Genomic DNA, 15,204 nt, shown 5'->3' on the forward strand with positions numbered 1-15,204 from the left:
GGGATACAAATGCAATGGCAAAATTAATTTGCGCCTTTCCCCTTTAATCACATTAATACACTACAATATGTTTTATAAGAAATTTATATCTGAATCATTATATTTATTGAATATTTTTTTGATTATTTTGTAAATTTTTGTTATTTTTATTTATTTTTTTTTTTCAGTTCAAAATTGTAAACTTTTCCATTCTATTTCTTAAGATCAACTGATTGCATTGGATGTCTAATAGAGGCATAATAATGTATTGATGCAATAAGTATACGTTTAACTGATAACGACTTCGCTTGTCTACTACTACTAGTACCGTTTAAGTGAATTGATTACTTGATTTTATTTTCACACGCTTCTCTGAAGCCTACCGTAGGTTACGGCTATAAACTTTACGTCTCTCTTGCAGCTTCTAAGTGCTAAGCAAGATTAAAATGGAAAAAAAAAAGTAAAAAGAAAAGTAAATCTTGCTCTGATTTATCGGTTGACTGGGACCACCATATGTACTTTTCGTTAATTGCTGTAATAATCATTTGGAGAGAATATCATCAGATTAATATCAGATAAGTCGACATAATTCGTTTTATGTATGGTATGAAAAAACTTAATTGAAAGGTATTATTATTATTATTAGATAAAGTAATGAAAGCGATTATTAGATTAGCTAATGAAAGAAAAGATAATATACTTCTAGGCTTAACAATTACATGCACTTTACACATTGATATATTTTATCTATTATAATAAAGTGTACGCGCAATAATCAGTTAATCAGTTATTCTGTTTGTTAAATCAACATCAATGAAATTGGCAAACAAATCAACACAGGAGCAGTAATAAAAACAATAACAATAACAACAAATCAGAGATATAAATTAATCATTAGCTAATAAATGTTTAACGCCTTTTCAAGACCTAATGCATCTAATGCTGTTTTCATGAAAAAACAAACACAAATCAATACATATTCTAATAAATATATTGAGTGAAATTGACACTTCAACGTCAGTGAGTGATAGAGAGAGTGAGAGAGAGAGCGAAAAAGAGAAATGTAAAATATGAATCACAAAATGAAACTACACAACACTATACTGCTGTGGTTTCTTGATTCTTTATCAACAACATTTGACAATGTTTATGTAGCATTTTCCACGCACAAGCATAACTCATGAGCGCCATTTAGTATTACTACTCATAGTTATATATCTAAATGTGTATAGGTGTGTGTGTGTGTGTGTGTGTGTGTGTGTGTGTGTGTGCGCGTGTGTTTGAACGAATTTTTTGTTTTGAGTTAAAGGAAAAAGCAAATGAGTGGCAAGACGCTCGCCCATTGACTTACTATGAGTGAAAGTGTGCGTTAGTTATCAAACAGCGATGGGCACGTGAATAAACTGAAAAAACGAAAAATTTTTAATCACCTATTTTTTTTTCTTCTCTTTATTTTTCTTTGTTTACATAATTTGAATTTCATTCTTAGTCCACTTGACTTGGCACTTAAATCGGGAAAGACTTGAGATAGCCTCATATGTTATTATATCGATTGATTCAAAAAGTGATATCGATCGTTGTCTGTCGAGGTAGTCTGTCCGTCTGTCCTTTTTATTTTCTTGTCTTCAATCCTTCACAATATTCCATGGTCCCATCTAATATTTTGCTTTGACAAATCGTTTCATGAATAACTAAAATAAGTAAAATAACTTAGGATATTTAACTATGGGTCGTGTTCCGTTATGCTTTCGTTACTTGTTTGTAAATTCTCTTTGTTTTTCGTTTTTTTTTTTTGTTTTTTATTTTAATTGATTTTATCATACATCGCGTCCTTCAATACGCTCTGCAGCTATATGTACCGATTTAATGCTTCATAATAAATTATTTTATAAGAATTACGTCAATTTCTTATTAACTAACAACGATTTATTCGTTATATTACTACAAAACGTTTGTTGCAGAGATAGTAATCCTTTTATAATTGGATCCACTTCAACTTTCAATGTCTGCGAACATATTCTTTTGCTTGCGAATTGGTTCTATCGATAGCTTCAAATCGTCATGAGATTTCTTTAATGCTCTATATCTTTCTCTATAGTTGATTGATGAAGAAACAATGATAATTTCACCCATCTTTATAGAAGATGTGTAATTAAAAAAAAAAATATTTTTATTATAACAACTTTTGAGTTTTGCACTTTTGCAAATAACTTAATAGCGGGAAGGGTTTGATTGAGGAAATCGTAGCGAAGGCAACTGAAATTGTTTCAAAATTTAAAGAATAAATAAAAATTATTAGTAAATTCAAAGAATTCTTTAAATGGATTGATGCTTAAATACCGCCTTCGCTGAGGCAAAGTATTTGAGAAACAATTTGAAAATCTTGCAAAAATCTATGTCAATTAAAATTGTTAATTGTACTTCGCTAACTCAAAATGATTGAATAAATGATTTATTGTAAAGTCAAGATCTACGTCGAAGCTAAGCTAGAAAGACGCATCTCATACTTTCGTATTCAAATTGATCGAAACTAAATCAAATAAGAGCATATTTTCATTTGAACTGAAGACGGAAAACAGGTAGGCAAATAAGCGAATGTATCTACGTATACCAGATTAGAATTTGTATCTAACAATTTAGGAAATTTCTAAAACATGTTTATGAGTACTTTATTCGGAAAATTAAGGCAGATTTTCTCAGATATTTTCACAGTACAGTGTCATTGTTATCTTGAAAGCACTTTACACATATGTCAGCGTGAGAGGAATTTCGACGCTGTATTCAACTTTCACCCGTGACAGTCTTATGACTCACGAACTCACATCTGGATTTAAGCAAAGAGTGTTGATGACTGGTTCATACCATATTTTTTTTTCTTTTTTCTTTTTTTTTTTTTTTTTTTTTTTATAAAATTAATTTAGATTTAAAAAAAAAAAAATGTTTGTGTCCGGGACAATTTAGAAAAAAAAAAAAAAAGCAAAGCAAAAAAAAAACAAAAAGTCGAGGCTTACAAGACAATTAAAAAATGAAAAGGAAAAATAATAATAATGGACGTGTGTGTATAAGAGCTTGTGATCTTCACATTAATGGCTTCACTAGTCAAGAACGTAACGAGTCGTATCTGAAATAGTTTCACCGTTTACTCATGACAAACTAAATAAACTCGCATTCATCTATAAGTCTATCTTTGATTTTTGTAAAAGTCAAGATAAAAGTAAGCAAACTGTTGTCAGTTAATATCTTAAAGGATTTGCGCTTCTATACCGGCATTTATGATACGCTTTACTTTAAACATGGCAACTACAACGAAATAATAGAAAAAAAAAAAAACGAATGGCAAAAAGAAGAAATATTCAATGAATTTGTTAAAGCAACAAAAATTTCGAATCTCTTTTGTCTTGACTTGAAAACAAAATAAATAATAAAAAAAATAAAAGCAAAAGCAAAAGATGTACGCATTTACTCTTATACTATAGTGCGCTCAATTGGTAATCACTCAATAAGGTGCTGTATGTGTGTGCGTGTGTGTGTGAATGTGTGTTGCTCTTTCCTTTTTTTTTTTTTGTTATTATTGAATCGGTGGTTTTTTTGACTACCCAAGCGAACGGATCGCGTCAGCTGGTTGGTTGTCGGTTATTGGCCTGGCATAATGAGTGTCTGGAAATAGTATTGTGTTGAACGACTGTCGCGCACAACTAGAAACTTATCACAATTAATCAACCGTTCAAACCGTAACAACAAGAAGAACAGTCAAAGAAAAACGTATTAACGAAAACAAAAAAGAAATGTCTTTGTTCGCATTCAATTACTACCTGGCCACTGGTTGGCCTATATAAGCAAAACAAAAAAACAAAAAACAAAAGACATATAATGTGTGAAATAAATGCTTAAAAATTCATAAATCAAAAAACGAAACGTTAATTGTGTTTTTTGCTCATTTGCAATGTAAACGTATATGCATACGTACGTGTATACGAAAACGCATCAATCAATTACATTTTATCAGTATTATTATTATTATTTTTTAATGAATTTTGCAAAAAAACAAAAAAAAAATTTATAAAATTCCTTAAATACAAAAAAAAAAAAGGGCTAATTGCCTTAAACTCTTTAAATTACTTATGAAAACTAGCCGACACAAATGATATTATCATCATCATTATCATCATTATTATCATCGTTAACGTTATCATCATTAATGGACATTGAATGCGCTTGAATTCATTGCAAAATTATAAAATATAATTGCAAGTCTGTGTGTGTGTGTGTGTGTGTGAACACACAGAGTCAAAATTAATGCAAACTTATTCTCCAAAGTGTTACACAACGCTGAGCGATCAGTGACGGCTTGTGTGTGTGTGTGTGTGTGCGCTAGTATTAAATGTGCAACAAAAGGGACAACGCAAAGAAACGATAACAAAAGTGCAAGAACCCGTGTATCGTGTATCAATCGATAAACGAATCACATTTCACAATATCAACTTGACATCCATCAACCAACCAACCAAAGTTACGGTGCCTGCTATTATTCCCTTAGTATAATGAAACCACAAACGAAGAAAGTTGCTCCTGACGGTGGCTGGGGCTGGGTAGCCTGTTTTGGTGTTAGTTTAGTTAATGTAAGTAAATTACTTGAACATTTATCTATACAACTTATTTACATATACACACATATATATAAAACTAAAAATATAGAGCCTTCTTGCAGAGATGAAATTTAAATAATTTCAGTTACTCAGATCTAAAAAGCATACATGTATCGGCATCGAAAAGGCGTAACTTAAATGAAATTTACTCTGTAGTATGTTAATTGAAAAATTCTTAAAGGCTCGATATATATATATATATATATATATATATATTTTTTTTTTTTTTTTTTTGTACTTATACATAATGTATGTCATCACTCGTCTTTTTACTTCATTTCTAAGCATGATTTTTGGCAAGTTAATGTGCCTTGCATCTATAGCATATATATCCACTTATATACATATGTATACATATGATGCACTGCACCGTATTTACTCTATTGCTGATCACGTTGTAAGAGCATGATTGCTGTTTTGAACTTTTTTTTTTTCTTTTGTTTTGCTCTACACATTTATCAAGTCTTGCGTTTTGTGTGTGCAAAATGTACTCAAACAAACATTTACATATATATATATATATATATATTCTCCGGAAAATTTAAAATCGAATAAATACTCAAATCTAAGTAAACAGAATACTGAACCAATACATAAGTGTTTCATAAATCAAAATATTCGCTTTAAAAATGATTTAATAGAAAATTTCGAAATTTTTCGAATATTTATACGAAATTTCAAGACTTTTTTTTTTTTTTTAAATATTTAGTTGAAAAAGCAATATTCTTCAGGGAATTAAAAAAAAGAAGAAACTGAAGTTTCTAAATGAAATATGTAAAGTTTTTTCAAAAATTAAGTTTAAAAAAAAATGAAAAAAATAATAACACTATAATGAGTCAGGATACGCCATTAAATACCCTACACTAACATATAGTTAGTTGACCTATAATGACTTTTCAAATTGAGTGTTACATGGAAAGTGATCGAAAAAGTGCTCCGATCTGAACCATTTTCAATAGCGATTGGATCTTGGCTGAACTTTGGTCGAAACATTTCATCCAAATATTTAAAAAAAATGCCGCCTGCATATTGAACAAAAGAAATGAGGATAGACGGACGGACAGACAAGGTGGGTGTAGCTTAAGTCCTTCTGCGTTTTACACAGGTCCGCACATTCGCAAACTTGATGTACACCTTAAATCGCTGGTAGTGCAAGGTACGGCAAATTGTTACGAGACTTTTAATAAAAGAAAGAAAACTTTTTACGATTTCAATAGTTTTTAGAAAAGATGTGATGCGAAAACATATTTCCTGGAGAAATTCTTGATTGCGCCTGCTGTCAAGATACAGGCAGTTTTCTTAAAAAGTCAAGAAAGCAAGATAACAGATCTTCCCATCGAACATATCTTTGCGTTAGACATTGTGCATAAAATAGAAAACTATGTTCGCTTCGCACGATACCTTGTAGGCTGAGAATCTTAAGGTGATGCCTGCTACGAACGAGATATATATTATTAATTACAGTCGCATCAATAGGCCCATTAAAGCGATTTTGTTTGTTTAAACCTTAAAATAAATTCTAGTAAATATTTCTAGTAAATTTTACCAAATAGACGGACGATAAGTTCCATCTTCTATCTAAGTAAGAAAATGACAATCATTTTCAAACCTAACTTTTCCTAATAAAATTATATAATTTGTAGATTTTAATGCAAATTTTACTGCTAATGAAAATTAAATAAATGGACAAACGGACAGACAGTTGTACTTGTCAAAACCAATTCATATTGTTACGCAGATCAGTGAAATGATAAACGCTTTCTATCGATCGTCTAAACGATTTGTTGATTGAATGAAAGCATTTTGAATGCATTTCCAATTTTTGTAATAATATTTTTGAAACAACCTAATACTTGTTGAGTTTTTCATTTTTTACAAAATAAAAAACAAACCATTACTGTCGGAATAGAAAAAAAAAAGAGAAAAGAAGAAATACGCCCTCATGTGGCTTAATATTTTATATAAAAGATCACTGTACTCATACTCATGCACAACATCAATGTACATACGAGTGTGTTTAACATATTGTTCATATTCACAAGCATATCATTATAACAAAAAATTTACTTTAGCTATCGTTAGATTAACTATCATGTAATTAAAATCCAAATTTTTATTCGCAAGTGAGTCATGCAATTAAGCGATTAGGATATTCGCCTAAATCGGACCTTGAATATTTATCAAAAAGTACATTTTTCAGCTAAGTTACTTTAATTACTCTTCTTCTTTTTTTTTTATCTGCACACGTAAAACAAAGATATAAATCTTTTGTCACTCTTTATGATATTCCGAAACATGATTTACGCAACCCATAAGCAAGGTATGCCTTTGATTAGCAGGAAGCTACAATTCGAGATAAATGTTCATAATTCAGATCCCTACAACAAATTTGACAGATTCTTTGACATCCATATCTCTTCAAACTAATACATAAAATCAAGTGAAAAAATTATAGTCGAGCTAGGCTGACTTTTAAATGCCCTACTCCCCATTGTCTAACACAAATTTTAATAAACTGCTTTTAGAAAAACTTACTATTATGGAACTATATACCAAATCAGACCATTTTGCGAATAAAGCCTTACTTTCCGAAAGAACGGTTAAGCCCAAGAGGTTCAAATGTGATAGCACCTATTCAAAATTCACCACAGTTAATTGTGGTATTAAACTATTTAATTGGATCAATTTTCATTGAATACTAAAACTTAAATTTTTCTGCCGAAAATTTCCATAAAAATCCTTATATAGGGTAGGACCCATAAGTAGGCGTTTTTTATCTTAAATTACTATTATGATCAGATCTCTATCATGAAGCAATAAAAATTATTATGTTCCCGTTGTATGCACTTCAGGTTTCGTTATATGAGAGGGGATTCAAAAGTTGCTGCATCCGGTCCAAAGTTTTTATAGCAACCTAGGAAGCCGAAATACTCTTACTTAGCCACTTTTGTTGAGAGATTTTGAAAATTGCCAAATTTTTGAACAGGAAATTATATGGGCAGTTGTCGAAAAAGTAGATCGACCTAAATCATTTTTAATAGCCTTCCTCTTCGGGTCAAAACATGCCAGTGTATCAAATTTCATTAAAATATCTCAAAAATTGCGACCTGTAACTCGAATACAAATTTACATGGTCAGATATCAGGCGAACAGGCATGTTTAGATCGATGTAGAAAAGGACAATAAAAGGTTGGTCTATCTTAAGCTTTCCTGTTGGTTACATGCATCCGCACAAACTTAATATAGCCTGGAAAATGAAGATGAAAACATTTAGAAGAATCCGGTCTGGTCAAATATTTGCAATGTACCAATGGATTCTTTAGTAATCTACTCAATGTCAAAACTTTGCCAATAATCGATCATTTGTCTTCGGATCGTTTAACCCTATGGACATGATGAAACTGTCTCGAGAAGAACAAAACGTCAATAAAATCTTTAATTATTTTTAAAGCAATTAGACTATGCATCTTATTTGGCTTTTAAAAAAAAGATGACCCGATAGTCTCGATTGCTTGTGCTCACGCTTTCGTGAAAATGTTAAGCCATTTCATTGATTGTCGGTGCCTCAATTGCACGATCGGGCACACTAGCCGTTTCATTTATCCCAGCAAACATTCGTAATAAATTTCAGTTCAATAATAATTCTTACAGATCGTATGTTAAAGCTATTTGTCTTTTATGACACTGGCAGTGAAGTTCTAAATGATCCTGGTATGTATTTGCTTCAAGTCTCACTTTTAAACTTATCTACAATATTGATTGTAAGTTACACAGTAAGTTTTGCCTATTGTGGGCATTAATTTTCTAACCTTATCTATGGCCATATATATGACAAGGTTTAGCTCTCCAAATCGATTTTGTCGGCCATAAACGTTACAATCGAAAATCTTGATCTGATAGATATTCAGATCTAGTTTACAAGATCGCTAATGCGAATTTCTGCATGCTATCAAGGGGAGAATTATAATCCTATCCGTCAGTGGTGAGTACAGAAATGAAAACTTAAAAATATTAATTCGAAGAATTCGTATTCATTTAAAAATGCGAGGCAATAATCTTACCGTAAGTGATTCAGTAGGTCGATATTTACAAATGCATATACATATATATATATATACATGAATGTGGCAAGGGTACTGTGAAGGCAGGTGTACTGTAGCTAGTGTACTTTGGCGATCCCATATGAAGCTTCGTTATGAGCAGTGTCGCAACGATATTACAAAGGACTTAAACAATCATTTTTTTTTATTTTTTTTTTTATAATAAAACCGATATCGGATCGTTTTCTTATGACTACTCCTTGCGTAGACCAAAACTGAATCAAAATGCAAGCAATTACAACAAGAACATACTTTCTTCTTTTATGACTAGTGATTGATGGCAATGTCAATCTATGCGAACATATTAAATGAGGCTTAAACGATAGTTAAACGTTTGTGTCTCTCTATTCCGCTCTAATCCGCTAAGGTAGCCTGATACAAGAACAAACTTGGTCTAGAAACTTTTTCCTAGCATTTATATCAGATTGAACTCAGTCATTAGCTAAATAATCGATAATAAGCCGATAACGTGATTTATTTATTTTATGTTTTTTATTTTACTTTGAAAAAAATTTTAAACTCCAAGTTCCTTAAGTTTATGGTTAAGTTTAAGGTTAAGTTTGAGGTTAAGGTTTTTCTATTTCTTTTGTTTACTTAATTTCGGGAATTATTAATCTATGTGTCATATACATATATGGGCGATTTATAAAGCATATGATATAATTATGATAATAATGATCATATAATTATGATAAGAAATAGAATTCATTTTAAGCCGATAATTTCGCTTATCTTCTTTTCTTTTTTTTTTAACATCAAAAAAAATCTATATTTAATTTGCATTCATCTCAAACCTTCATTTGGTTGCGACGAAGTCACGTGATATTTAAGTTTCTGCTTTCCCAACTATCTCGCGAATCAGTCGGAAGAACAACGATTAATTATATCGACATCTGGTTTTCAATTTATTGCCTGGAAAATAAACTAAAAACGAAACTTGACAAGTTGTCAAGTAAGTAAAAAACAAAAAAAAGCTATACCAAAAAAAAAAAAAAAAAAAAAAAAAAGTCATTTTTGTAGATTGTATGCTGGTAGGTAAGCAATAGGTAAGAAGAAGAATGACTTGCCTTAAATGATCGTTAGGTATTTTAAAACTTATTGATTAGTCAGTCTTCTGAATGTTTTTTTTTTTTTATTTAATTAACTGCTTTCTGTCATTTCAATCCATGTGGGCATGCGTTTGTCGCATGGCTGAACTATTGTAACAGAAAATATGGTTTGTATTTGTTTTGTTTTGTTTGTTAGCTGAATTTCGCACATGTTGTTTTTACAAATTTATACATAATTACTCTTTATATGTTTCGCTTTATAACACTTTGTCTTATGCTATTTATATTTAGCAGGTATGATGTGGATTTTGTCCGATATAGTGTATAACAACTACAAATCAATTATAAGGTTATGTTTCTTTCTAATTCTGAGTCTGAGTCTTTTCTTAAACCATATTCGATCTTTGTCTTACTATAGATCAATATGGACTTTGTGGATGTGTGTAGATGATAAGTGTATGAATTGAGTCCAAATGTTAATGAGCTTATAACTAAAAAGAGTACCAGCAAGTTCCCGTCGTTTGAAAGTTTTGAAAGTTTTCTTAAAATCTTACCAAATGTAAAACGTAACATTGTAAGTTTGGTGATCGGGTAATAACATAACCCTAAAGTATTAGTGACTTCGTGTCAGCATCACATCATTTTTTTCGCGTGCAAATGTTATACTTTTGTGCCGAATAACCCGTGGTACGGTGAAGAAATTTCAATCTCTATAACAAAATTCCAACAGGGAACGTTTCCCCAATTCTAATCTGCAATGTCGCATCCCATCGATTGCACATGTTCCGGTGGTTGGTTCGGGGTCTGTCTATGCAGCGCTTTACATTGTAAGAACATATCAAAAATTGATTCGATTCGTGGATAGCGTCAAAAGATGAAAAAAATCTTCGGACGACGTGCTTTTCCAGAAAGACGGGAACAACTAGTGACTAGTAACAATAAAGTCCGAACATTAAGGCTGCATTTACGGGGTGGAGGGTGAATAAATATGTCTTATAGAAAACAAAAACTTATTCAAGATCTCGAACAAGAACATTTGAGTCGAAAAATAATACTAGAGTTGAGAAGTCGAGAGTATTGCCAAAGTAAAATGCAAATAGCCCAACCCTTATACAAATTGATTGTAAATAAAAGAGTCTTGTAGTGAAAACGTGCAAATGTGTTTCTCTTAAAAAAAAAATATCCGCGATCCAGTACCGTATCCGAGAAAAGCGAATTTCGTAATAATACGAATTGCCTTCGCCAAGCCAAATTATTACCAAATCTATCTATCTATCTATCGTATGAGCGTTATGAAGGTAATTAACAAAAATTATGAACAGACAGTTGATGCAAACGATGCATATATGTGCATCAGTCACCAAAAGAATACCCCCGGTACGCGACAACAAGGCGAGAAATCAGAAAGAGTAAGTAAATGTTATTAATTTGCGAACCGAACACTTACTACAGCCACAATCGAATATGGTCGATCTTATCGTGACTTGAATCCGCGAATATGGATTTGATAGTCGGCTAAGCGTACAGATAAATTGCGTTTTCTTAACTCTTCCTGGCTCACGATGTGCTTTAGTCAACTCACCCCAAACCATTTATCCATCGGAAATTCAATTCGAATCTTTTCGCGATTAGGTTATTCGCCCAACTTAGTTTCGCCTGACTTCTAGCTACTCGCGAAAGTCAACTAAAGAAGAAAAGTAAGAAAGAAAACCGAATCGAAAAATGTACTTTTTCAGATGATAGCAAGCAAGTCAATAAGAAATTCATATGAAATTTATTGGAGACGTCAGTTAAATTGTTGTTCACTTAAGAAAAAAGATCTAGTACCTCGTGTACAGGTCTTAGCATATTTCGATCACAGTATCGCAGTTTATAGCGCATTGTAATCGATGCGTTATCCCAATATTACGCAAATTAGGCTCGTACCACTGGTCTGTGAATAGCGTGGATTTCATTTACGATTTTAGAAGGCTAGCTACGGAAAACTGTTATTTACATTGCTCACTAGTAAATTGCTTACAAACTCAAAGCTTTTAAGATTTCGCATATCTTCACTGTATTCGGCTCACTCATACTTGGTCGACTTGTCCTTCGACAATCGCGATTCAATTCTCTCTTCGACTCCTCTCTTTCCCCCGAAATCTTTTGGAAACAAGTCATTAAAATCAGATTTGATGATGTTATCTTTCTTTATCTTTTCATCTTTTCATCTATTGAAGTTTCCACGAAACCATTTTTTACCCATTGAAGATGACTTTCGTTTATGACAACATATCGATAAAGCGTAAAAGATTTGCTCAAAAAAAATTGCCTTTCCACAGAATGAATCTCCTTCTATTCTTCCGTGTATATGCATTATAGAGGGAAAATTTCAATTCAAGAAATTTTCAAAAATTAAAAATTTTATTAGGAGAACGTGATTAGAGAACAATTGTTCTCTTAACAAAATGTACTACTTTCTGCAGCATATCTGCACACACTGATGATGCGAATGTAAGTCAAATGAAAATCACAAAATGTTTAACAATAAACTAAAACGTAATACATGGTGGGGTGAGGAAAAAAATGTGAATGAAAATGAGCAAAAAAAAAAAAAAAAAAAAAAAAAAAAAAACAATTAACAATGACTTTTTGTTTTTCGTTGACATTATTGAAATTCTTTTAATGAATTTTATGTATGTGCACCCGATACTCGTATTAATTTGCTTACATCGCTTGTAACGTAATTTTACGAAGTAAGTCAAGGTTGTGCCGCTTTAAAGTTGTTTGTTATGCTTGCGGACACGGATTCAAGCTTTGAAACTGAGATAAAGCGAAATAGAGAAAAATAAAAAAAAAGGAATCCATAAGTCATCATCGCTTTGCTGCTCACTGTTGCAGGGAATGAATGCTAAATTTATTTCGTTTTTGTTTTCAAAATTTTGGAAAAGATCAAGTTTTAGATTATCGAGCTCGATATGTTCCACCTATCGCATCGTATTATTCTTCAAAAGACATCTACATCTGACATAGTATACTGACATAGTCTAGATGTAAACCAATTATGATGTATGGATATGCATATGAAGTTTTCCCGGATATAACCATCTATCCAAGCGAGAAGAGATTTATGATTATTTCAACAAATTATTTATTCAAACCAATGGAATCGGAATCATTTTCGGATATTTTCTCTTTAAACAAGCTAGATCTGTCCATCTGTCCATCGTTTAGACAAACATCGAGGTATACGGACTAGATCAAAGGATTTTCATCACCGTTCACTGTACTTTATGTAAAATTTGGCCAAGTGGTGTAGTGTTCTTTTGTTCTTGTGTTCTCTGTACTTTTTCTCTTTTCTTTTCTTTTTTTTTTTTTTTTTTTTTTGTTTTTGGTGTGTTTACGGAAAACTCTTATTCAAATTCTTATGAAATATCCGATCAATGAAAAGTCGGCGATTTCCCAATGCGTTCACGTACTGTTTCAAAAGGTAACGTTACCAAAAATTTATTTTAAACACTAATTACACTTTCATTCGTTCATTTTGGCGCTCATCGATGAGAACGGAAGAAGTGTGTGTGCATGTATATATTTTGTGTGAAACATTGCTTTTTAAAATAATTCAATGTCAAACGATTGCTTGGACAAAGGAAATAGTTGGCATTATTTAGCCAAAATTAATTGTAATTTTAAATGAATGGTTTATGACGTCCGCTGCTAACTGTTAACTTGTACTCTAATTTACTTTAACATATTTTATAGTGTATTTTGTCTTGCTATTCATTTCTTTATTTCATTACTTCTGCTATTGATTTAATTCATTTTAAATGAATTTATTTATCCCAAACTTTCTATCTTTACATATATATATATGCATATAGCCTGCACAAGCGTAGATCTTTCAAACAAACAAACAAAGTGTTAGAGCAGCGCGAAAACAAAAAAACAAAAACAAGTAAACTAAGTTAAAAGTTTCGTTTGTTAAATAATCGGCAGACATAAAGACTACATATATACATATATATATACATATATATATATTGTATTTACATATGCGCACGCCAATGGCCTTTAAATTTGCAAAAGGAATTCATTTGGAGTTCGATTGAAATTTTACCATTGAAAATACATGCGACAGCTAACTACACAAAACTTTCGCATCATAAACGAAATTCGGTTCAATCCGACTACCATTGAATGCTTTGATTTATGTAATTAAGTCTTGTGTGTGGTTACTTTTCATACACCAATCAAACTTGATCTGATAACATTATTTTATTTTATTGACGCTTACGTAACCTCAAACCCATAAAGGCATATTATAATAATTGAGTAAAACGTGCGTTAATTGCGCAAAAAAAAAAAAATAAAACAAATCCATAAAGGATTCAAGAGAAGAGAAAAGAGAAATGTAGGCAAAGGGGAAGGTGACTAGATTAAGAAGAAAGTATATAACAGACAATGCAGCGCACTTTCATCCCAATACTAAATAGCTAGTTAATCTCTTTACGTTTGCGGGCGAGATAAGAACGAATGAAAATGTTTGCAATCCCCCCAGGGCAGGAAGTTATACGACTATAAGAATAACTCTTGCCTGAAATGATTTGGCCAAGGAGTACGTAACTTCAGAAATCAATAAGTGGTTGTTGCGAGCCGACTTAAAAAAATGAATGAAGAAAGATCGATTGAAAAGCTCCTTCGGTCCATGTCGTAAAATGATGGTACATAGATTAAGCAGATAGAGAAGGAACAGCGGAACATAATCTGAGATATGATCATGATATGACCTGAAGGAGAACGAGCATATAATAGTCTGAATTTCTCAGATTTGAATTAGTCGACGTACTATAAACTTCTATTAACAAATACAGTTACATAAGAATAACGGCCATGACAAATTTCAAGTGAGTGTTCGCGAACTCAAATCGCGGTGCGTTAAACTATACCTGGCCATAGCCACCGTGACCGCTTGGTCGGTAAAGCCATGATTCACATTCACTCCCTTTTGTTTTGCTCGCTTCCATTTCACCGGCGCTATGGTGCACGTATACGGGTCCTCCCCCAATATAATATATATCTATATATAAATAATAGGAATGAAAATCGCTATCTTCGCTCTCATACGGGCAGGTATGGAACCACTATTTTAGGAATAAACAGAAACCGTCGTTTCATAACCGCTACTAGCCTCGTTGTCACCACTTCCACTACTATCACATATATCAAAAATCTATTATTATTCAATTTTGTTATGTTTGCTGTGCCTCATCACACAACGGCATAAAGATGTACTATTAATCTCTTTTCGCTTAACGCAAATATATGTAGAAAAGAAAACTATTGTACTATTGTCAGGCAAGTATGACTATTCAATACCGTATTCTATTTCCTGTAACAGAGACCTTCACAAACGACAGTTGTTGTTATCCGAAGGCTTATTTTTCATGCCAA

General features: G+C 31.9%; 1 protein-coding gene across 1 annotated transcript in view; it reads left to right on the forward strand.

Moving 5' to 3' along the window:
* Positions 1–2,971: 2,971 nt before the first annotated feature.
* LOC119641168 overlaps positions 2,972–15,204 on the forward strand; it is a 32,878-nt gene continuing 20,645 nt past the window's right edge. Inside the window, exon 1 of the mRNA XM_038039723.1 lies at positions 2,972–4,598. Within this exon, the coding sequence (XP_037895651.1) occupies positions 4,521–4,598 (78 nt within the window). The 5' untranslated portion in view covers positions 2,972–4,520. The remainder of the gene's footprint in view (positions 4,599–15,204) is intronic.

This window comes from Glossina fuscipes, unplaced genomic scaffold (genome assembly GCF_014805625.2).
Source record: "Glossina fuscipes isolate IAEA_lab_2018 unplaced genomic scaffold, Yale_Gfus_2 0, whole genome shotgun sequence".
NCBI classification, from domain to species: Eukaryota; Metazoa; Arthropoda; class Insecta; order Diptera; family Glossinidae; genus Glossina; species Glossina fuscipes.